The 22,869-nt window shown below is 35.0% G+C and overlaps 2 protein-coding genes across 3 annotated transcripts; one reads left to right on the forward strand and one right to left on the reverse strand.

The window, feature by feature from the left end:
- Positions 1-218: 218 nt before the first annotated feature.
- Positions 219-11,245, reverse strand: LOC129898632 (probable serine/threonine-protein kinase SIS8). 2 transcript variants are annotated; one of them, XM_055973254.1, is made up of 14 exons: positions 9,994-11,245; positions 8,447-8,884; positions 6,870-6,970; positions 4,777-5,753; positions 4,450-4,668; positions 4,312-4,352; positions 3,284-3,352; positions 2,958-3,058; positions 2,720-2,798; positions 2,525-2,623; positions 2,364-2,432; positions 1,288-1,337; positions 933-1,109; positions 219-651 (listed from the first exon to the last, which is right to left on the reverse strand). In XM_055973254.1, exons 1-14 carry the CDS (start codon positions 10,471-10,473, stop codon positions 501-503), a joined length of 3,051 nt encoding a protein of 1,016 aa, XP_055829229.1. In that variant the 5' UTR covers positions 10,474-11,245; the 3' UTR covers positions 219-500. The 2 variants fall into 2 exon arrangements, with proteins under 2 accessions (XP_055829229.1, XP_055829230.1); XM_055973255.1 differs by having other exon boundaries at positions 8,447-8,903; positions 9,994-10,080.
- Positions 11,246-16,025: 4,780 nt separating this feature from the next.
- Positions 16,026-22,388, forward strand: LOC129901119 (mitogen-activated protein kinase 9-like). Its single transcript, XM_055976239.1, has 11 exons — positions 16,026-16,523; positions 17,348-17,756; positions 17,842-17,969; positions 18,066-18,125; positions 19,630-19,779; positions 19,996-20,151; positions 20,263-20,400; positions 20,484-20,560; positions 20,968-21,069; positions 21,397-21,637; positions 21,907-22,388. Exons 1-11 carry the CDS (start codon positions 16,239-16,241, stop codon positions 21,946-21,948), a joined length of 1,788 nt encoding a protein of 595 aa, XP_055832214.1. The 5' UTR covers positions 16,026-16,238; the 3' UTR covers positions 21,949-22,388.
- The last annotated feature ends 481 nt before the right edge of the window (positions 22,389-22,869 follow it).

Raw genomic sequence — 22,869 nt, forward strand, 5'->3', positions numbered from 1 at the left:
GGTTAACTGAATTCCGCATTTTCATCGTCAAAGTATAATTCTGTATAACAATTATATTAAGACGCTTAAAATTGAATTCATAAAGTTTAGATCCTGAATTCATCCTTGAATAATCTAATGTTTTGTCCATCTCAAGAGTTATATTTGAGGTTTCAATAACAGTTACAAAATCTAAATGATGACCTAAAAGTTAAAAACATAAATCAGATATGCCAGAGTTACTGTTGAAGAAAAGAACTTGAACTTCTATTAAGCAACTCTCTCTTTTTTTTAATTACAAAAGAGAGAATCAACATGAATACACAAAGATACACAATTTTGAGGGCTGGGGAAACACTGCCAATAATACTAAAAGGATGAAACAAAAGAATCACAATTGGCTTAAATATGAAGTATTATGTGATTTGTCAGGTTCTTTGAGGTCTTCCTTCAGCTTCTTGTGCTCAAATTTGAACCTGTCTTATCCAACGAAAAATACACGTCTATTTACGCTTTCAATACTAACCCTGCTCTGCGGTTGGATCTTCTAAGATTCGCGATGGCTGACTTCTGGCAACCGGTGGTTTTGGTGCATGAGAACTAGTAATAGGCTTTTGTAGTGGTTTCAAAGCAGCCATTATATCGGCAAATGAAGGCCGTAACTTTGGATCTCTGCACGTACAAAAAATACAATCAATCATTCAACCAACTATGCCTCAATAACAAATTAGTTGAGGTCGGCTATATGAACCATTCTGTTGTATTATAACCAGCAGGAGGCCTGACCAAAATTTAGAAGTAGAGAACAAAAGATAATGAAGAATCTATCTACAAGTCATCTATGTTGCTCGGACCCTCCAAAAATGCATAACTTTAATTTTGAGGATCCAACACACATTCGATAGTATATTTGAAGAATCTGAGCAACATAGAAAGTAAGTGACTTCACTCACGTTTGCCAGCATTTCCTGATAATGTCTGCAATAGCCGGATCCATGTCCTCTGGTATGTCAAGACGGCGGTGCTGAAACCCCACAGCACCAACGACTTGCATCGGGTTCATTCCTCCCCACGGTTGCTGTAAAGTACAAAGCTCCCAGAGTATGACACCGAAGCTATATACATCACATCTGCAGGGGACAATTGATAATCCAATGTCATCAATCATATACATCACACACTCAATGAATCTTTTTGTGAAACTGTCGCCCTATATTGACTGGAAAGTTTTAATTTTTGGCTTTCTATAATCACACTACTGCATCATTATTCAACATTTTCAGTTGGGTATTACGCTTTTGGACATACTTTTCATTTGAAGGTTCATTTCTCAGCACTTCTGGAGCCATCCACTCTGCCTGAGAAACAAAATGACTAGAAGAATTATGAGATCGGATGTGGAGAAGTGGAAAACCACTACATATGGCAAGCATAGAAAACAACCAAACATTTCACACTTCAAAAGTAAACAAAACACTTAAAAGATCTGTAAACAAGCATAAAAAAGACGAACAGTGCCCAAACTGCACTAATAACCAAAAATTTTATACCTTGCGTGTAAACTTAACTCAGAAAGAAAAAAATATCACTATGCTACACCTCCACATATCTAATGGAAAATGGTCTACTACTGCTACTGTTAACTTTCTATCCTCAATATTGCAATCATTTTGTGTGCACAAAGCTTAATTACACAGGTCCTCCATGTTAACACCAAATAGTACTGCTTTGTTTCTCATCAAAATTGGCACATTCACCAATCACTAAGATGAGCAAATATATTCCAGTAAAGAAGCTAATTCCCTTGAAATATCTGAAGAATGAATAACTTTCAACTCTATTGCAATGATCAATAAAACAGCATAAACAATATCAAAACAGAAACTAGTATTGTTCTAGGAGAATGCACCATGTGCATAACCAAGGTCTTTTTTTGGGCAAATCTGAAATCAAGTTTTAAAAGAAAACTACAACATAGAATTGGAAGCCGAGATACTCTTCCCTGAAAAGGTAAACACCTCATGAAGTTATTTTTTCGAACCATAGATCATAGCAACAACATTTTTGAAGGAGAAACATGGCAATCAAAACATCTTCAAAGGACAGCGAGTATTAGGACCAATAAGCAATAGCATTGACCATATCTTCTCCAAGGGACAATAAAAAATGACGTACGGCGGATTAGCCAGTATGCAGGACAGAAGCATTACAAATTACATTGACCAAGGTTCCACAAAGAAATATCCAGCAAGGTTGGAACAAAATATCAACCATCATTAGATGTCAAACTATATTGGCAAGACCAATAGATCTAAGAATGTAAGGAGCATGCTTATATTGACGATCGTACAGAAAAAGAATTAGACTTCAACCATCCTGCTTACCGTCCCAGCAGTTGACCTGGAAGAAAGAAATGTGCTGTGCTTCATTCTTGACAGTCCAAAATCACATACCTAGAGTCAGAAAAATCAAAACACATCACATGGATCCTTAGTGAAAAGCAAGAAGCAAAATTCCCTAGATTTAAGAGTAAAAGGAAGTCCACCTTCACAACCCAGTTCTTATCTACTAGGAGATTTGGAGACTTCAAATCTCGGTGAACTATCATTGGAGTGCAGTTGTGTAGATAGTTCATCCCTCGAGCCTGTTAGTTTAGTACAGCATATTCACCAGAAAGTCACAAACTAATACAGAAGGCTTGAACATATGGAGAAAATAAAAATGAAAAAGTCGAGCATACAGCATCAAGAGCCATCCTCAATCTTCTGCGTTCATCTAACTGATTGTTGGGTCGATGGATTAATCTGTACAAACTACCTCTGCAGATCAAAAAATATTTTGAATTCAAGTAATCATTACCAAGTTTTAGTTCAGATTTCCAAGATAACATACAACAGCCACTTCATATTAACTGACGACCATAAAAGTGAAGTATATCTTAGTTATCTATAAATTTCAGCCCATAGCTTTTAACATACCTATGAAGAAACTCAGTAACAATTGAAAGATGTGGAGAACGAGTGACAGCTCCCATGAATAGAACAACATTTGGATGCCTGAGCCTTTTCATGATCCGCACCTTGCAAGCCACAGATGAAAAAAAGTGACAAGCTGTTTATTTTTCTGATAACTTGAAATTTTGATAATTATGCATTTGATGAAAACAATAACTTCATTCAAGATTTTTCCATCAGCTTTTAAAATTTGGTCAAGAGTAAGATCTCTGAGGACATGATAATAGTTTCAGAGATTGTAATATTTAAGAACACTGATAGTGGCCTATGTTAGTCAAGAAGGGCAATACCTCACTTCTAAACTCTTCAAGGGATTCACCAGTTATATCTTGATCCAGGAACTTCTTTACAGCAACTTCCTGAAAATAAGAAGGCTTAATCTATTTGTCTTAATTCAAGTTGAAGAAAATAAGGAATTCTTAAGTGCAATTTATTTGTTTCCATTTATAGTTGATTGCAGTAAGTAATGAATGAATATAAGAAGCTAGGGTAAAAGATTACGTGTATGCAACAAATGTTTTGACCCAGAACCAGACATGTTCAGCAAATAACTCAGCAGTTAAATTAGCAGAGACATCATCATACCAGATTTGAAGTACGGAAATTTAGGCCAATCCTCAAGTGTAAACAGTGTCTAGAATGTAATGGAAAAGTGATTCACAAGGGAGTTTTCAAAAGAGGCATGAGACTCCCTAGAATTTATGAAAAAGAAGAGGGAAAACAAGCAAATGATACAGATTGTATATTCACTGCAAACAAGTATACAACATATTCTAACAAATGTGCATTATACATATTAAACCAAGATTACAAAGTATACCTATAACACACTCATCCTTCTTTTTCCATATATAAACATAAACAACCAAGCCTAATTTCACAAGTGGATCTGGGGAGAGTAGTGTGTACACAAACCATACCTACCTTGGAAGGTAGAGAGGCTGCTTTCAATAGACCTTCAGCTCAAGGATAAGCATTTCAAAGTAGTTCAATAAAAGAAAATAACGGGAGTGAAGAAGCCATGGCAATAAACAGACTCATTCTTCTTTTCCATTTTAGCAAATTATGCGAAATAATCACATACATTAATAAGTTTACAAAAAGAACAAGGAATCTTCGTATTATTAAGTTCTTGAATATTTGACCGACAAATCGAATCAGTTAGATTTAAGTTGCAATCGATCTAGTTATTTAGCTAGATAAAAAAGAAAGCTCGGCTTTTTATGCATGAAGGAAAAAGATACCACTTAAAACTTCTTTAGAACAAACCCAAGATAAATAAAAAGAAACCCAACTGGCACAAGGATAATGAACTCACAGTTCCATGCCACTCTCCACGATAGACCTCTCCATAAGATCCTAAAACATAGAAATTATGAGAAGTGTCAGATTATGGAGTCTAAATCACCTACACCAAAGAACCTTCAGGTCTGGTAAAATGCAATGCAGGTTATACCAAGTCCGATACGCTCACCCAAGGCGATATCCTCCCACAGAATCTCACAATCTGCTACATCATCAAGTATCACATCTGATTTAGCACTATCATTACTGGTTGACCTATCTGATATTCTTTCACCCTCTGAAGTTGCTCCTGCTACCTCATGCTCTTGATGACCACATCCCTGTTGCTCAGAAACAGCAGTATCTGCATCTCCATCAACTCTTTCACAGTCTAAATGATTAAGGAATACATCAGATTAACTGGACAAGGGCACATGTCTCCAAGCTTTCATTTTATTGCCAAGAAGGAACAACCAATTCGTTAACAAGTTGGACATACCTCCTTGTGCCTCACATTGCTTACTGACTGCTGCAGTTGTTGCTACCACTGCTGCAGCTGTGGCTGTGGCAGCAGCTGCTAGAGGGAGGTCCGCATGAGGGTTAGTCTTGACAGCAGCAACTACCATCGAAGAGGCAACAGCAGCTGCAGCGGCGGCGGCAGCAGCAGCAACAGGCACTTTTTTCATATGTTTTGGTGTAGCTACTTCAGACTGTCCAGAAACTTGTTGTTCACCAACTTCTCTCACATCTGGCTGAGGTTCCAATGATCCACGTGCATTGCCCTTAGAGTATGGACCGTGATAAGGCAGAGGGGGTAAGAAGCGAGCTCGATTCTTATCAGATTGACCCCTCATTTTCTGGAACTCATCTCTTTCCTCTAGCCTGGATTTTCCCTCTAATTGTTCTGGATAGATCTCAGCAAACAGGTTTGGTGGTGCAATAACTCCACTCTCAAGTAAAACAGTGTGCAGTTTTTGAGCTAGCTGTGGATTTTCTTTGGCAGCATCAATCATGTATTGCGAAGCATCCTTTACTTTCATTCTGTGTGCAGCTGGGGAGCTAACACCTTCCGTCCAGGAAGGAGATCTTGCATGTGTAAAAGCAGACCTTGCATGCCCAGCTCTAGAAGAAGTTTCCTGTCCTTGCTCCTTAGTACTGAGAGCCTTCGTAAAATCATGGAAGGTATTATAAGATTCTTTCTCCACTTTTACCTGCAGTTCTGAATTACCAGAAGTGGGAGATTCATTTCCTGAAATAGTGCTTTCCGCAAACCTTGATCTCTTGTCTGCCGTTCCACAGTCTGAATGATCTTCCAATGAAGAAGCAACCCCACTACTATAGGAACCTGGATGAGAATCAACATCTTTGGAGGATGGACTGATGGAGGGAATAGATTCTTCATAGTCTCCATGCACTCCAGATGTGTCGGATGGAATAAGTGTTCCGGGGGCTGCCATCAAATCGACAATATACTCCCTGCAAATGTATCATCTACTTTGAATTACAACAACAACAACAACATACCCAGTGAAATCCCACAAGTGGGGTCTGGGGAGGGTAGGCTGTTTCCAAAAGACCATCGGCTCATCATCTACTTTGAATTGAAAACAGAAAAAGATAATTCCAGCAGAAGAAATTATTCCTGCAACAACTTATCTCAAACAATGTATCAACAAATCTCTGCAGCATACAAACAGCAGACTAATTTAAGACCATAAAATGCTGCAAATTGTGAACGAAATACGAAAAATAAATTCACATTCCAAATTAATTACTATACATATTTTCTTGAAATGTTTTATCAACATCTTAAAATTTGAACAGTATGATTGTCATTGTTGTCAAAGACATGCTTCAGGGGTGCTTAAGCCCTTTAGTGATGCAGGACAAGCTGCACACAATGCCTGGCGGGTGATGGTTTAGTGAAAGCGCTAAGGTGTGCGCCTTAAACCAGCCAACCAACAGCTTTTTTAAAGTTTAGGTTAATTTATGAGCCTCAGAGGCCTGGCGCAAAACAGTAGATGTAGCTTGTGAGACAATATATTAGTAATTATTAAGGAAACTTTAATGAGCACTTTAGCAATTGTGAATAGGAACTCCAGAATTATCTATAAGAAAACTAGTCGCTAGTGAGAAACTTTAAAAAGTATCTTGCATGTGATCAGAAACTTAAGATCGATATAAATATTTTGATTGACATGTTTTTTACTTCATATAATTCACTTCATTGCACTTCCTTATCAAGTTACCTACTAATATTATTGGTGTTTGTATTTATAGTTTTTCTTTTCAATAATGTATATCTTCTTTTATTGCAGTCTGTGCGTTTTTTTGGTTAAAGCATGTGTGATGTGCCTTAAGTAGCTCCTACCTTGGCCCTTTGCTACTACGTTTCATGTTTGATAAGGCCAATGCTTTCTCTGACTAAGCCACAAGATGTAATTGTGCAATGCAAACCAACCAAGGAAGAATATCCAAGAAAAGTGCAAATTCTGACCAAGTTTCAATATGTATACCCCACAGAGAGAACATAAAAGAAAAAGATTGCATCTATAGCATGAAGAAAAGAAGGTAAAGTGAAATAGCAGCAACCTTCCGTCGATCTTTGTATAGTTCATTGCAACATCATCTGAACCTGTATACTGCTTTCCTTTTACTAATCGGCAAGGGATCCCCACACTATCAGCTAAAACCTAAATAATTTTCAGAAGCAAAAAAACAAATGAACATTATAATCAAAGCATAGCAAATGAAAGGGTAAGGTTAATCATTAGCAAGCGAAAGAGCAAGTGCTCAAAATAAAATAAGAGTAGTGATTAGAAGATTACAGTGGACAAAGAAAAGCTCCATTGAAATGACTAATGCTTTAAACCAAAATAAAGACTATGGACAAGTAACACCATACAGAGAGAATTAATTGACATCTACAAAAAGGATCAAAGAGAACAATAAGGAGTTGTTTGGTTTGAATACAAGTTATGCTAGGATAAATTATGTTGGGATTAGTTATGCAAGGATTAGTTATCCTTGAATTATTTCTTATTGACTGATTGGTTTGTTGTACTAAAAATAATATCCATTGCATACTTCCTAAAAATAAGTTGTTGCTTATAAAAATACCCTCTACCTTATTTAACTTTTTGTATATATTTTTTTTGGTAGAGCTTTAGTTATTCATTCTTAAAAAAAAAAAAAAACTCCACTTTGTTTAACTTAATTATTTTTATGTATGAATTCTCATGAATTTTCTTTGAGTTCAACTATGTGCTAATTTTGGAGGTGTCAATATTCCACTCTAAAAAGAACATATGGCGTGATCACAAAACTTTTTTACATATCACATTTACTATAAAACTATGGAAATCAAAATATACAAATTAATTACTTCATCAGTTCTTAACGTAACTTCAGCCTTAAGAAAGTAGGGGTTAGTAAAATCATCTAATTAAAAAATCAATTAATTGGCTATACTTTTCCTTCTTTCTCCTATTTATTTGGAGTAGTGAATTTAAAAATGAATAAATTTGTACAATTATAGGTGGAGAATATTTTGGTGATTGGACACAGCTTTTGTGGAGGGTAATTTTGTCATTTAATAAGTTTATCCCATGACAAATTATGATGGGATTATTATACCACCCAAGGGGAGGGATAACTTATCCTGGTACTAATTATTAATCCCTGGATAAGCTATCCAGGACTTGCCAACCAAACAACAACAAATTAAGTGGCACCATAATTTTATCCCATGACTATTTATTGTTATCCTTCACACCAACGACCCCTAAGGTACAAACACAGAAGCAATGGATGCAGAATACTCACAAGTAGTTGGAAAGATCAATAACTTGGGGACAAATACTGGAGTTAATTCAGACTAGAACTGAACCATCCCTCCGCTGACGTTCTGCCAAAATGAGTTTACAGTTTTATATGACATTCCCCATCCACAGAATTTCCCTTATTTAAATAGTCATACACATTCCGAGTCTTAGCCAACTATACAAGTAAATGAGGCTTTGGAAGTGAGATGAGGATAATAAGGTATCTCATGCATTTTCATTGTCAACAAGCAAGATATAGTACATTATGAGAAAGCTAAAACATCCATCACAATCTAATTATAATCAAATACTGCTGTAGGTTTTGAAGTCCAAAATGCTTAGTACCTTGAATAACAGTGCACGGTGACGAGCCAATCCAATGGTCAAAGAACCAAGAGGCAAAACCATACTCCCTAGAGTTGCCTTTAGATTATAACTAAGACTTCTCCATGCAAGCAACATGCTGTCCGGATCCACAACTGGGCCCCCCATGTGGTCGGAAACTAGCACAGCAAGCTTATGTACCAAACTGCTGGCTGAAAAATCCATGAGTTTTGACCTCTCCTCAACAGCAATCTCTAGAGCTCTCTGTTCAAGTTTCAACAACTTGGAGTCTGCAGCTTTACTGACAAGGATAGCTTCCCAACTGATATAATCTGATACTTCCGTTCTTTGCAGATCAATGAGGGAGGGCATTTTTGAGGAATTGGACTCCATGAGGACACCGTACAGATCATAAAATCCATCCAGGATCTTGTCATCATAGCTTAGAGCATTGTAATTCTGTGAAGCATTGATAAATCTATAATATGAGATATGTCATGTGTTAGAAATGAATAAAGACTAGAAAAGGGAAATATTTGCACAAAGAGAAACTAATCTGATGAAGCAATATAGCAACTTATAAAACCACAAAGTCAATCCCTCTATATTTGAGATAATGTATCTGTCTAATATACCTTCTTTCTGATTGTTTAAGACGGATGGCCTATTGATACCTCTTTAACACCAGACAGGAATATTTTAAAAAATAGAAACCGGAAAATATGTGCATTGCAATGAGCCAATGACTATGATATCTAGATGGCAAAATATATATCATCATTGCCAGTGTTTCCTCTCCCGCAATTTTAAGCTTATCCCATTCTAATTATTTCACAATTTCTAGACCAATAATGTCAGTAGAGGTTGTACTTGACATCTCTCTCTCCTAAACTATATCCATCGCATCTTATACTCATTGATCACTTAATTCCTCAGTCAAGCTAAAATTGGATTTTTCCCACTATCTTCAGCACAGCATTTTGGGTTCTCACATTTCCAGTGACTTCTACCTCCCACCAAGACAAGCAGCGGGTAACTCTCCCTACCAAGGCTTAGGTAGATGAGAAGAAATCACCTAGTGTTTTTTTGTCTTTGTTGGGATTTGAACCTGATCATGTAAAAGTTCATCCCCCAATCAGCTTGAGGCCATCCCCGGACTTAGAAGATGAAATCTGACAATCTAAGTGCTTAATTCAGCATTAGGATTAATGAATCTAATAACTAACACCTTGAGGAAAGGCAAATACAATCAACAGCAAGACACAACTACCAGTACCATTATACTACAATGCTGGAATTCTAAACGCTGAATTTGATAAACAACTAAATCAGTAGATGCCTGTTCAGCAGTGGTCAACCAAAATCCATAAAAAGATACAAACTTCAAAATGCACACGTGACTTATCTCAGCAAGGTAAGTCAGATCTATAAAGGATTAAATGACATGGCCATTTTTATTTTTTTTGGTGAAATAAAATCCATTACAATAAATACCTAAAAGATAACCGAGCTGCAAAGTAAGCTAAGAGTTGTGATATGGATGGAATCAAATAGACAGACGAACATACCCAATACCGATATGCTACAACTTCTGCTGGAGCATTCTCTGCGGCAGAAGAGCCTAAACTAATCTGCTTAACAGCCTCAATTTGAACTGCCTCAGGGTCTTCCTTCGCGCTCAACTCTAGAGCTAACTGAATTTGATACTCCTCTGCTACACCAGGATCCCTAGAGCTGCTAGACTCTGAATCACACTGTACAGCATCCGTGCCACCAATACTCACAGAGTCAGAATGTTCCATTCTATTCCCTCTACTCACGTTTGAGGAAGGCGGGGGACTAGGACTATGCCTATTTGTAACTGAATTTAACCATCCTGAAATTGATGAAAAAGGTTTATTATCAGACCCATGATAGCTTCTGGAGCTTGAATGCCTTTCAGGTGATGAAACATCACTCATTCTCTTGTTCCTTGAGGAGGATGTTGACCCTTCTAAATCATCTGATTGATTGGACCCAATATGAAGTTTCTTGAGAAAATTTTTCATTGTTGTATTTCACTAAACCACAATACTTAGCAGTAATAAAGAAATAAAAACACACTTTTAAAAGAAATGGATCTCGAGCTAACTAACTCCAAAAACTAGCTCAGGATAGGAGTGTAGACCAAGTCCATATACGGAGACCACCCATCTCATTAAGGACGTGGAACTTTTTCATTCTCCAACACTCTCCATTGTCGCTCTCCAATCATGAATCACAGTTACAAATCACATACCTTAAGACCTGTAATAACAAGAACTGCAGTGTTTAAGCTCTTCCCAAAAAGTTGACCAAATCAAATCCAAGAACCTAAGTTTGCTTCATTTCTGAAGAGACTCTAGTTGTCACTTCCCTCCTGAACAGCAAAAAAAACACAATCTTGAAGACAAATCAAGAATTCAGCCTAAAAATACCCAGGAAACACAAAACCAAACTACAATCTTTTTCAAGATTGTTCCTTTATCCCTTAAACAACTAGAACAAACCAAGAAAAGGGTACCAAAATGCAATGAAGATGTAGAAAATGGACAAAAAGAAGAACGACTAAATGTGCATAGTCGAAATAAATGTGTCCATTAAAGTGAAAAGGGGTTCAGTGGTCGGTTTTGGAAAGGGTGGGGTGAGGAGCAAAAACCAACAAGTGGGAGTGGGGAAATAGGACCTCAATAATCAAAAAATGACCCACTTGGGTTTTCTGAGGTACTAGCTTAAAGTTGCTGCCATGAGACATTATATCACGAGTTCAAGTTTTAAAAATATTTTTTGATAAAAATATAAAATAAGATTGTGTATAATAGATTTTGTGGTAGGACTGCATGAGTTTTAGTATATCGAACTGTCTTTTCTGTTATCACTACACCTACCAATATTCCCAGGAATTTCATGGTCTCAGAAAAACAAAGAAATGGGTACAAGGAAGAGTATTTTGCTGGAAAAAAAATGGAAAAAATAAAATAAAATTGGCTGCTTTGGATCTCTATCTTTTACACACAGACTACTCGATGGTGAATGGCTATTGGTCTGTTTTTGGCTCCCGACAAAGTACTAGAAGTTTGCAATTATGAGAATGGCTATAAGTGGTTAATTTGCTGTAAGCCTGTAACTACATGGAGTAGAATATTTGAAAAAAGAAACTTTCTTTTTTCTTGACTAAACATAATTTATTTATTTCTTACTTGTTCATTTCAGTTAAATTAATTTAATAAAATACGTCTTTAAAATTATGTTAAATCAAGATATATAGACCAAGTCATATAAAACGGGAGTAGTAGGACAATCTCATTACGTTTTCTATAAATGAATGGGCAAAATTGGACGAACCTCCTTTTAGGGATAGTGCAACAACACTTTTTGTTAGTATAATTATTTCCAGCTAGATAATTAGTGGTTAGGAGAATACAAATAACCTAGTTGAATTTTTTATGTTTCCCTGAAAATTAATTGTGTGTTACAATATTTGATTGTACGTCATTTTTTTATAAAGAAAATGAAAAAGTTTTAACAATATATTCAGTGAATTCCACTTAATGAGTCCGGAGAGAATAGAGTGTATGCAAATTTTATTATTACTTCGTGAATGTAAATGTAGAGAGATTATTTTCGAAAGACTTTCCAATCAATTGCATCAAATCAGAAAATAATGCAATCTTCTTTATGTTCCTATGTTGTCTATTTCTTCTCATAATTTAATTTCTTGAAATGATATAAATGATAAGTAGAAACTTAGGAAAGACAATATGAAAGTGACATCTTCTTAATTAATTTACCACAAATAAAGATGTTCTATTTATTTATTTTTCTATTAAGATGAGCTGTAATTGTGAAAGTAGTGTGTGTGGTTTGTAAATGCCCAAAAAATATTAAAGAAACAAAACTTCTTGAAATATATATATGAGAATGATTTATTTTTTTCTGTGGTATATATGTGGTTTTGTGGAGCTTTCTTCTTGTAGTTCACTTGCTACTTTGAACAGACTTTTCCCTAAAAAGCTTATAAGGCTGAATAAGCTTTGTCCCGTTTGTTTTTTTAATCCAAAACTTAGGATATGAGGAAAAAAGTGCCTTATCTGGATAACAACCAGAGTCTGATACTCTCTTTTCCTTCTATAATCCTACTATACTTGTAAGAACCTTTAATCCAATGATTAAAAAGAATCAATCACCGAAGAAAAATATTCAGTGATTATTCTTACAGTTCCATACATTTTTTCTAGTGGTCAATTAATTCAGTGAAAAAATCATATTTTATAGCATAAATCTCCTACTGATTCGCGATTGAATTCACCAGACTACACCTTTGATGTCTTTTATTTTTTTTTATGGTTCTCATGCGCATTATAGTGTCTGATACTCATATTGAAATACGACTAGACAACACACATGCGATTAATTTTTATTATTATTATTGAAAAAAGAATAAATAAGTCTTGTTCTTATTAACCTAGGGAGATAGAATTAAAGATATGATTCATCACATATATTTATACATCTTTTTATTTATTCTTATCGAAAAAATTTATTATACATATAATAAAAAAATACTTTTTAAAAATAATTTATATTTAAAATTCGAACTCGAAATTACAACGAATGAACAACCCAAATTCAAACATAATAATTGTTTCCTCGTGAAGTATTAAATTACACTTTAGGACCTATTATTTGGACGGCTGAAGTTTGTGTCAATTGGGACACAGTTACCTACTTCATCCATTTAAGTCCATGCGACGACATTTTCATTTTATTGTTTATTCCAAAAGGTTTTTTGATAACTTTTTAAATTTAAAAATAATTTAGTTTGACTTTTCTATTTTATCTTTAACGACAAAAATGTTATAATATGCTTAAGATTAAAAAATTTATAATCACATAAATGTAATGACATAATTAAGATTCATTGAGTTCCCATACTAATTAGGAAAGAGAATTATTCATCTTCATACTATATTGATTAAATCTCATTTACTGAGTTAATCTTTTATGATGAGTTAGATTTACGTGGTTAGTTTCTTTATCATGATATTAAAGTCAAACTCATTTCAATTCATAATTTATTTGATTGGACCCCATCTTATATTGTTCACGCTCCAGGAGTTCAATTCCAGATATACTAAAAGTGTTGAGTTCTCATATCTACTAGAAATTAAAGGATATTATTAATCTCCTCATGTAATAATATAATATATACTTAAAGATAAGCATTCGTGGTGATGGAACATTATATTGTTGGAAGGTGTATCATATTTTTGAGGAGATAAGATTCATGCATGGTGCGACTGAAACAAATTAAAGAGAGAATATTAGAGAGGGAAATAATTGTATACAAGGAAATGTTTGGTTCCCAAAAGGCAAAAGTAAAGTTATGGTGACCCTCTAAAAAAAAAGGAAATAAGGTATTGAGATGAAGATGCACCCCAATATTCCAAAAGAGAGATGCACTCAAGAATGAGAAGATTGAATATACATATATACCGTTTTAAGGAATAAGAAATCGTTCATGGTGAAACAACAGATCTTAATACTTCCTCAGTTTAAATTTGTTTGACCTATTTTAATTTGGCATGAAATTTAAGAAAATAGAGAAAAATTTTGAATCTTGTGATCTTAAAAATACTAACATGTTATTTTCATCTTGTGGTATTAAACATATCATGTGGAAAATTGGAAATAAAGAATTGTTAAAAAGGGAAAAAGTCATTATTTTTAACCGATTTTAAAAAGAAAGTAAGTCAAACAAATTAAAACAAACGGAATATATATCTCATGGTTGGGAATATAGTTATACTATTTAAATTTCTATCTTGATATGAATTTCATATTAATTTTGAAGTGTTTGCACTGATTGGTCCTGTTTGAGGTGATTTTTATTTTTTGTTCTTAAATATGATGGTCTTTAAATTTTGTCTCTGTCGCTCATTTAGTGAACATTTGTGGATCAAAGTACTCTTACTCATGACCTAATTAATTTGACATAAATTTAGAGCTCTAATTTGCATGCTCGACATAAGTTTTGTGGGAATGAAGTTATGCGACATAAGTTGTGTAGTATTGCTGACCTAATTCGCTTGACATAAGTTTAGAGAATTTTTTCTTCTTGCGATATAAGTTGTGTAGGAATTAAGTTATGTTTCTTACCACACAACTCATGAATTCTGAAATTGATCTTTTACATATTACAACATAAGTTCTATAAGAATTAAATTATGCAATACGACATAACGTGATATGCATTATAAAACATAACATGTTGGTATATTATGATATGAAAATATAAACTAATGGCCAACGAACAACTATTTGCCATTTCTATGTCAAGAGTATTTTCAGCCATTTTCCTTTATCTTTTACTTAAATGATTGTAGGACAAAATTAAAGATCACCTCAAAATAGGACATTTGTGCAAGTGACCCATTAAACTTTACGTGTGAACAAGTTCAAACGGATCTTTTGGGCTTCAAATATTGCCATTGTGGTATAGGTCCAAGAAAGGGCCCATGCTAGAAAAGGAAAGAGAGAAAAAAAGTACAGCAATATAACCTTACATTTTAGTTTCAACAAATCTAAGCACACATTATTTAACTTTTTAGGAAAATTTATAAAGAGAAGACTGTCACATAAATTAGGACGAAGAGTAATGGATTTCGACTTTTGTTTTGACATTATATTGCCAGGCAGAAAACATAATGCATAGTTCACAAACTATTATGTTAGCTATAAAATGAGCTATGTTTGCAAATGATTGACACTTGACACTCGTATATTTTAATTTTATATAGACAAGTGGATAAACTAAACAACATCGTGCTTAATTAATCATGATTAAAAAATGTGACATTAATCAATATGTAAGTAACATGAACTAGAGAATGTGCCATGACATGACTATGTTATTATCAATGTTTAATGATCGGATTTGGGAACCTAAGGAGAAATATTTATTAGTAACATATTCTCTTTATTTTAATTTATGTGATATAGTTAAAATTTTGAGATTCAAACGTCTAAACTTTAACCGTTAATTTAAACATAGAAGCTTTAAACTTTTTTTTTTATATATTTTAAAATTATGAAAAGAAATTATGAATCACAATAATTAACAACTTAAAATATTTAAACGACATATAAAAAAAGTTTCAATCGGTAAAAAAACCCTGATCGATCAAAATCACGCTGAGATAGAAAAAATATTAATATTATATGCGTATTATGTACACACCTCTTAAATCTTAATCTTAAATACAATAATTACTAGTCAAACTTATGTACCATTTTCAATTAAGCAACTATTTTTTATGTGACTTTTAAATTTTTAGTCTATTTAAGAAAATAAATAAATTTAACTAACTCTTTAATTTCAATTTTTTCATATATATTTAAATATCACAATATTTCTGGCGAGATATATAAAGTTACACCAACAAGAATTGTGATAAAGTGAATTTCCCCTGTACGTAGGACTTTCCGATTTGAATTCTAATTTAGTCAAATTTCAATAGGTCCGGAATATCGAATTAAAAAAAATATATATATAATACCTAGCCTTTTTTTACTCTTTCCTTTGTTTACTACTACGCTGTCTCCTCCCCCACTATCTTTGCACAACACCAAGAATTTCGGAAGAAACCGCTGTACCTTGTGGTGGCAAGAGAGAGAAAAAGACATATTAGCGTGGAATGCTGAGATCTTGTGGTGGGAAATCAAGAATCAACACGACAGATTAGGGGAACTCAAAAAAAAAAAGAAAAAAAAAGAGAAGAGGTAGTAGTAGTATATGGGGGGTGGTAGTACATTTGTGGACGGAGTTCGTCGTTTGTTTCATCGTCGTTCCAGTACTACTACTACTATTACTACTAATGTTCATAGCAATGCAGAACCGATCTTGAATAATCTTGAAAAACCCATCAAGATTTTTGACTCACAATACCAAGAAGAAGAAGAAGAAGGACGTACGATTATTGAAGACTTTGGCATTTCGGGTCTTAAGCTTATAAGAGTTCCCAAAAGGGTTGATTTCCCTTTTTCATCTGCTTCTTATCCAATGGATCCTCACGAAAAGGTCTCATTTTTGCATCCTCTTTATTGATTTTTTGCTGCTTCTTTTTTTTGCTTTTTGATGTTGCATGGAGTTGATTAAGTTTAGCCGTCATTTTACTGCTCAAGCTGATGCAGAATGATCTTGTTGATGTCTGTTTTTCATGTATGTGTAAACATATTCGTTTCCCAGTTGAGAATTTGGTTGATATCTGTAGAAAATATCCCTAAAAAGGATGAGGGAATGTAAAGCTTACAACTTTACTCATTTGGATGTCTGTGTCTGTGTTAAATTATAGTCTTTGCTATCTTTCAAATTAAATCTCAGAGAAAAATGAGTTCTTTTTTCAGACTATTTGGAAAAGCTTTATTTAAGCTGAGTTTCTATTGGAAACCACCTTTCTATCTTTAAGAGTTAGGCGTAAGGTGTGCGCATACTCTACCCTCCCTAGACAAGTGGGATTACACCGGGTATGTCATATGTTGTTGTTGTTGGAAAAATGAGTTCTTGCTACCAATGGCCAGTGTTTTAAAGACTTGGATCTGTTAGATTTTTTCTAGAGACCAACCGGATTTGTTTTGCTTATATGAGGTTTATGTTCTCAGCATCAGTTCTGTGGTGTATATTGTTCTTTCTATATTGTATATTTATTTCCTAGCACATAAAGTGGCCTTAGATAAATACAATACGAGTAATATTTTGCAGAGTACTGTTCCATCGCATATTAGTGCCTTGTAATCTTTTAATCTCTATGTAGACTTACATGGGTAGGGAGAGGGGAAGATGCAGCCGTTTCATACTGCAGATATCAATTATGTATTTGTTTTGACTTGGATATTGTTATTCAGAACTCACAGGAGGCAGAGTTCTTCACAGAATATGGAGAAGCAAGCAGATACCAAATTCAGGAAGTTATTGGCAAGGGTAGCTATGGGGTTGTGGCCTCTGCTGTTGATACCAAAACTGGAGAAAGAGTTGCTATCAAGAAGATTAATGACGTGTTTGAGCATGTCTCTGATGCCACTAGAATTTTAAGAGAAATCAAGCTTCTTCGGCTACTACGCCATCCTGATATCGTAGAAATAAAGCACATAATGTTACCCCCTTCTCGGCGAGAGTTTAAAGATATTTATGTCGTCTTTGAATTGATGGAGTCTGACCTTCACCAGGTTATTAAGGCCAATGATGATCTTACACCTGAGCATTATCAGTTTTTCCTATACCAGCTTATGCGTGGATTAAAATATATTCACACTGGTTTGTTTTTTATACAAGTTAAAACCTTCTCTTTGACATCTCTATATAATGGAGAAGCTAACTTTTCCTCGGGACCTCTTAACAGCAAACGTTTTCCATCGAGATTTAAAGCCGAAGAATATCCTTGCTAACGCTGACTGTAAATTGAAGATTTGTGACTTTGGGCTTGCTCGTGTATCATTTAATGACACACCGTCAGCTATTTTCTGGACTGTATGTTTGATCTCTACAGGACTTCTCTTTTCTCGTTTCTTTTGTACTCAAATTTGCGAGTGATTTCTGATATACTTGTGGGTTGATGTATTTAAGGACTATGTTGCTACCCGATGGTATCGTGCTCCTGAGCTATGTGGCTCTTTTTTCTCTAAGGTAACTTAGCTTTATCATTGACATCCACAGTTTAATTGTTAATTCCAGTCTCCAAACATGCAATTACTGCAACGGCACTTATGTTACGCATAAGTATAATGCATTGTGGTCAATGATACTCTTTATACTCTCTTTTCTCCTGTATTGGTTTTGTCTGAGAATTTCTTGGTTGTATGTCACTCTGTTTCTGTCTTGAGAGAATACTGGAACAATTATAGATTGAACAATATTTTCATTTACATAGTTTTGTGGCTGATACAGAATGATGTCATAATCTGTTTTCGTATAAGTGTCTGCTGGGCGTTTATTGACTTATCAGCCTTCTTCAGAATTTACTCGCAAACTAGTATTGTTTGATTACAAGGTTCATGATCAGGTGATGGATCACTTGATTTCAAATACTTAGAGGTTGGTGGCTTGAGAGGGAGAGGAAGCATGTCTAGGTACACAAAAAGATCGATCTTGACAAGATGTAAAAACCACACTATTGTGAGATTGATAACGTCACTTGTTCTCCCTATTCGGTACTTCATTTGGCTGGGAGAATGTTCAAGTTGAGGATTTAAATTGTTTGTTGTATTCAAGTTCTATCTGTATGGAGTCATAGTTTCATTAGAAGTGGAAGGCAATTGGATTGGTGGGGAGCTTATTGTTGGAAAAAGTAATCACCGCTGGCCGACAATTTGGCTTCAAGAGCTTAATAGTAGATTTATGCTTTAAATTGGATGAAAGATGAGAGTTCCTTGTTTACAGTATCCCAGTACCTAGACATTCAACTTGCAGTTATGAGAAAGTGGGAGGGTTACTAGTTCATCTCAAGTAATCAATGAAAGTAAAAGGACTGTCATGAGCATCAATCTCTCAATCTAGTTCAATACTCAGTAACTTTGTGATGTGAACATGCTGTGCAGCTTTCTCTCTTCAAAGGTCCCGCAACAGCAAATGAACATATTCGGGCTGGTGGTTGTAAATATGTCAGGTTTCAATGTTAGAATACAAACATATATATCTTTTTTATTGTGGGGGCAGAGAAAAATCTCTTGGAACAGAACCTGCTTGCAAAACAGATAGTTAGGGCAGTGTTTTGAGGGGGTTTCCCAGTTTCTAGCGCAAGAAATATTTTATTCCTTTATGTGTGGGAACATTTAGCCTAAGACCGTTAATGTTCCGAGTATGCAAATGTATTTTCGGTGATCGCAGTGTCTTAAAAAGTTTTGATAATCTGGGAAGTGCTCTTTTGCTTTATACACTTGAAAAATGATGTGGATTTTGTTTTCCCACTATTTCAAAATCAAGGGTTTGTTACTTGAGAACAAAAAGAAACGAGGCGTTTCTTTCCAGTACAATGATGTCTAAACCGTTAAATTTGATGACATGATTTCACTGTGAAGCAACTATATCATATAATATATGTTGAGAGTTTACTTGTGTTCTTGACATATCTGTATAGATTGATTTACTTATGATGTTACATGTACTATCACTGAGAGTTCTCTATTTGCAGTACACTCCTGCTATTGATATTTGGAGCATAGGATGCATATTTGCAGAAATGCTCACTGGAAAACCATTATTTCCTGGAAAGAATGTAGTGCATCAATTAGACCTTATGACTGATTTGCTAGGAACACCTCCTCCTGAAACCGTTGCAAAGGTTAATTCTCTCATTACATACTTCTCTTTCTCTGTTAATGTTCAATCGGATTAGCATCATTTGGATAATAAGATGTCTTTGTTACTTGCTAGTAAGAACATCAGAGAACAAAGGTTAAGACAAAAGGAGTAGTGGCTGAGAGGTCTCAGTAAATCACGTTTTACGTCCCACTCTAGTTTTTCCTGTTTTACTAAAGAAATTCTACTGAACTGGCAGATTAGAAATGAAAAGGCAAGACGATACCTCAGTAACATGCGGAAAAAACCACCGGTTCCATATTCACAAAAATTTCCGTTCGCTGATCCTTTGGCTTTGCGCCTACTTGAACGCATGCTTGCATTTGACCCTAAAGATCGACCATCTGCAGAGGAGGTAATAAAGTAAACTGAAGAAATTTTCATATTGTTTTATCTACCAAAGAAAATCTTGACTCTGATAATGTGACAAGACTTCATCTCATGCATTTGTGATTTTGTTTTCAAGGCGTTGGCTGATCCTTATTTCCGTAATTTGTCGAATGTGGACCGTGAACCGTCTACTCACCCAATATCAAAGCTTGAGTTTGAATTTGAGAGGAGAAAGTTGGCAAAAGAAGATGTTAGAGAACTCATTTATCGGGAGGTACAGTTTTCTCCATTTTGGTGGCTCCCTTTTACATGGAACGAAGTAACTGATTAATTTCTAAACTTGTTCTGTGCAAACAGATTTTAGAATATCATCCTCAGATGCTTCAGGAGTATCTTCGTGGCGGAGATCAGACTAGTGGGTTTATGTACCCAAGGTTAGGAGCCACCTAAATCTTGCTCCACATAATTTATGTTCTTTTCTAATACAGTAACTTTTTTCTGCCTCATTTCCTTGCATTAAAAGCTGATTATTTAGTTTAGTTAGAAAAAAGAACTGCTTGTCTTTTGGTTTCTTCCAGTGGTCAAAAACTATAATGTATCCTTGGAGGGCATTGACAACTCTTTTCAAAATGGAAGAAACCTCAAGATAATATACAAAAGAATTTTCTTTCCTTCAAGGCCTGCGCCAGCTAATTCACAATATATATGTTGTGTTTGTGTGTTGTGTATATGTATGTATCTGCTTCTACTATGTGTACATATTGCACTAAATATTTTGTAAGACTCTTTGAGAAATACTTTTTGATTGTCAATTGATGGTCTTTCTTTTGTGTCAATTTAGTGGTGTGGATCGGTTCAAGCGACAATTTGCACATCTTGAGGAGCATTATGGTAAAGGTGAACGAAGCACTCCACTTCAGAGGCAGCATGCTTCCTTGCCTAGGTGTGAACTCTATACTGTTCTTTTTCTCTGGGTGGTAAAGGTTGTTCTTCTAAATTAGAAGTCATTTTTCTGGAGAAAATATGGACATTTGAATACTCGTCCGATTTAAGCAGGCCTTATTTTTGTGCACTTATTTAATAAACGATTGGTTCTAAACAGAAAGTGTTGTAGGTTGATGCGATTTACTTTAAAAGCTGTGTGTGTTCCCTGAACAAGGTTAATTTTGAGTGTATAGCAAGTGCTTTAGCAAATCTGATTTTGTGGTTATACGCATACAACTTTAGTCAAGGTACTAACTTGGTCTCTTTTCGAATACTCTCATCTTAGAGAGCGAGTTCCTGCACCAAAAGATGAAGCCTCTTCCCAAAACATTGATTTTGAAAAACGAACTTCAGCATCTGTTGCTTCGACTCTAGACAGCCCACCAGGGCAGTCTGAGGGATCAGAGAACTCAGATGCTAATGTACAAAATGGACCAAACAAAGCAAATTATAGTGCTCGTAGCTTGCTGAAGAGTGCTAGTATCAGTGCTTCAAAGTGCGTGGTAGTTAAAAGAAGAAATACAGAGGTATCTTTTATCCCTTTTCTCTCGCTTACTTTTTGGTGACTGCTTCTATACTATTTGTTGAATATAATGACATTCAGTCAGTCAACCATGAAGAATTGTTTTCATTGTAAAAGGAATAAAAGGAAAAAGGTGATGCTCGTTCCAATAATGACGACTCAATAGAACGCCTGCAAATATCCTTGCTTAAAACCAAAAGGCCATTGTTCCTGCATTTTTTTGTCATTTTATTGATCTAAAAGGTTGACACATTATTCGTAATGTTCTGATAGGAAGAGCCAATTAAAGAGCAAAGCGAGGACGTTGATGGTTAGCTCAAAAAGTTGCTGCTCTTTATGCCTAATTTATCACCAGCATACTCTGTAGATCTGATCACCAGCCATTGACCCTTCCATCGGGGTAATATGCTTCCATCACACCCACTTCATGCACGGGGCTGCCCTTCAGTAGATTTGACGTTCTTGATCATGTACTCTATTATGTATCTCCTTGTCCTGTAAATCATAAGCTTTTTTGGACTTCAAATATTTGAAGTTTACTACTGCATTTCAGGCAGAATGCTAACAGTTAGGTTTTCAGTTGCTATTTGTACTGTGAATTTTATTTCACATAGAAGGAAAAGAAAATGTTCTCCAGCTATTTGCGGATTGGAGATTATATTTTTATATTTTTTGTATACTATAGTTACTTGTGACAAGTTGAAGTTTGTAATGACTTGACATGGAAAATACAATGCCTAAGTTCTATCCCTTGAGGGATATCCTCTTTTTATGATCTTTTGTTCATTTCATCGTCAAATACACTATGCCTATATCCTAGTTGAACTGATTTCGAAGGCAATTTGTGCAGGGAAAAACTCATAAATCTTCCCTAGAAATGTAACTTTTTATCCTCTTTTTGAGACAAATAGTTGAAGAAGGAATGTGGATTTTCAGATGAAGTGGGGCAGATATAGGTGATAAAGAGGCTCGTGAGGATCTCCAATTATTGAGTTCATTGCTCTCCCAAAGGACTATGTGATCTGCTTAAAAATCTATGTCATGTCATTTTCCACGTTATACGACAAAGACATTTTTTGTACAAACTTATTAATATGGTAAACGGAATGTTGTAACTAGTATGAAATTTATGACCAGCAAATGTTGTAGTTGCGTGTTAAGTATCTGGCTGGATAAATAAATGTTTGGATTTTTGCGATTATTTTTTAAGACGGGTCGTAAAGTTTCGTTCTTCGT

This window comes from Solanum dulcamara, chromosome 8 (genome assembly GCF_947179165.1).
Source record: "Solanum dulcamara chromosome 8, daSolDulc1.2, whole genome shotgun sequence".
NCBI classification, from domain to species: domain Eukaryota; kingdom Viridiplantae; phylum Streptophyta; class Magnoliopsida; order Solanales; family Solanaceae; genus Solanum; species Solanum dulcamara.

Bases quoted from the DNA above. Each gene is read 5' to 3' on its own strand.
- LOC129898632 (XM_055973254.1), bottom strand. From the start codon at position 10,473: ATGAAAAATTTTCTCAAGAAACTTCATATTGGGTCCAATCAATCAGAT. The intron at 6,971-8,446 runs GTACTAAGCATT...AAAATTATTTAG, and splicing joins ACCGTGCACTGTTATTCAAG to GTTTTAGCTGATAGTGTGGG. The intron at 5,754-6,869 runs GTTGCTGCTATT...ATACATTTGCAG, and splicing joins TATACAAAGATCGACGGAAG to GGAGTATATTGTCGATTTGA.
- LOC129901119 (XM_055976239.1), top strand. From the start codon at position 16,239: ATGGGGGGTGGTAGTACATTTGTGGACGGAGTTCGTCGTTTGTTTCAT. The intron at 18,126-19,629 runs GTAACTTAGCTT...CTCTATTTGCAG, and splicing joins GTGGCTCTTTTTTCTCTAAG to TACACTCCTGCTATTGATAT. The intron at 20,401-20,483 runs GTACAGTTTTCT...CTGTGCAAACAG, and splicing joins GAGAACTCATTTATCGGGAG to ATTTTAGAATATCATCCTCA.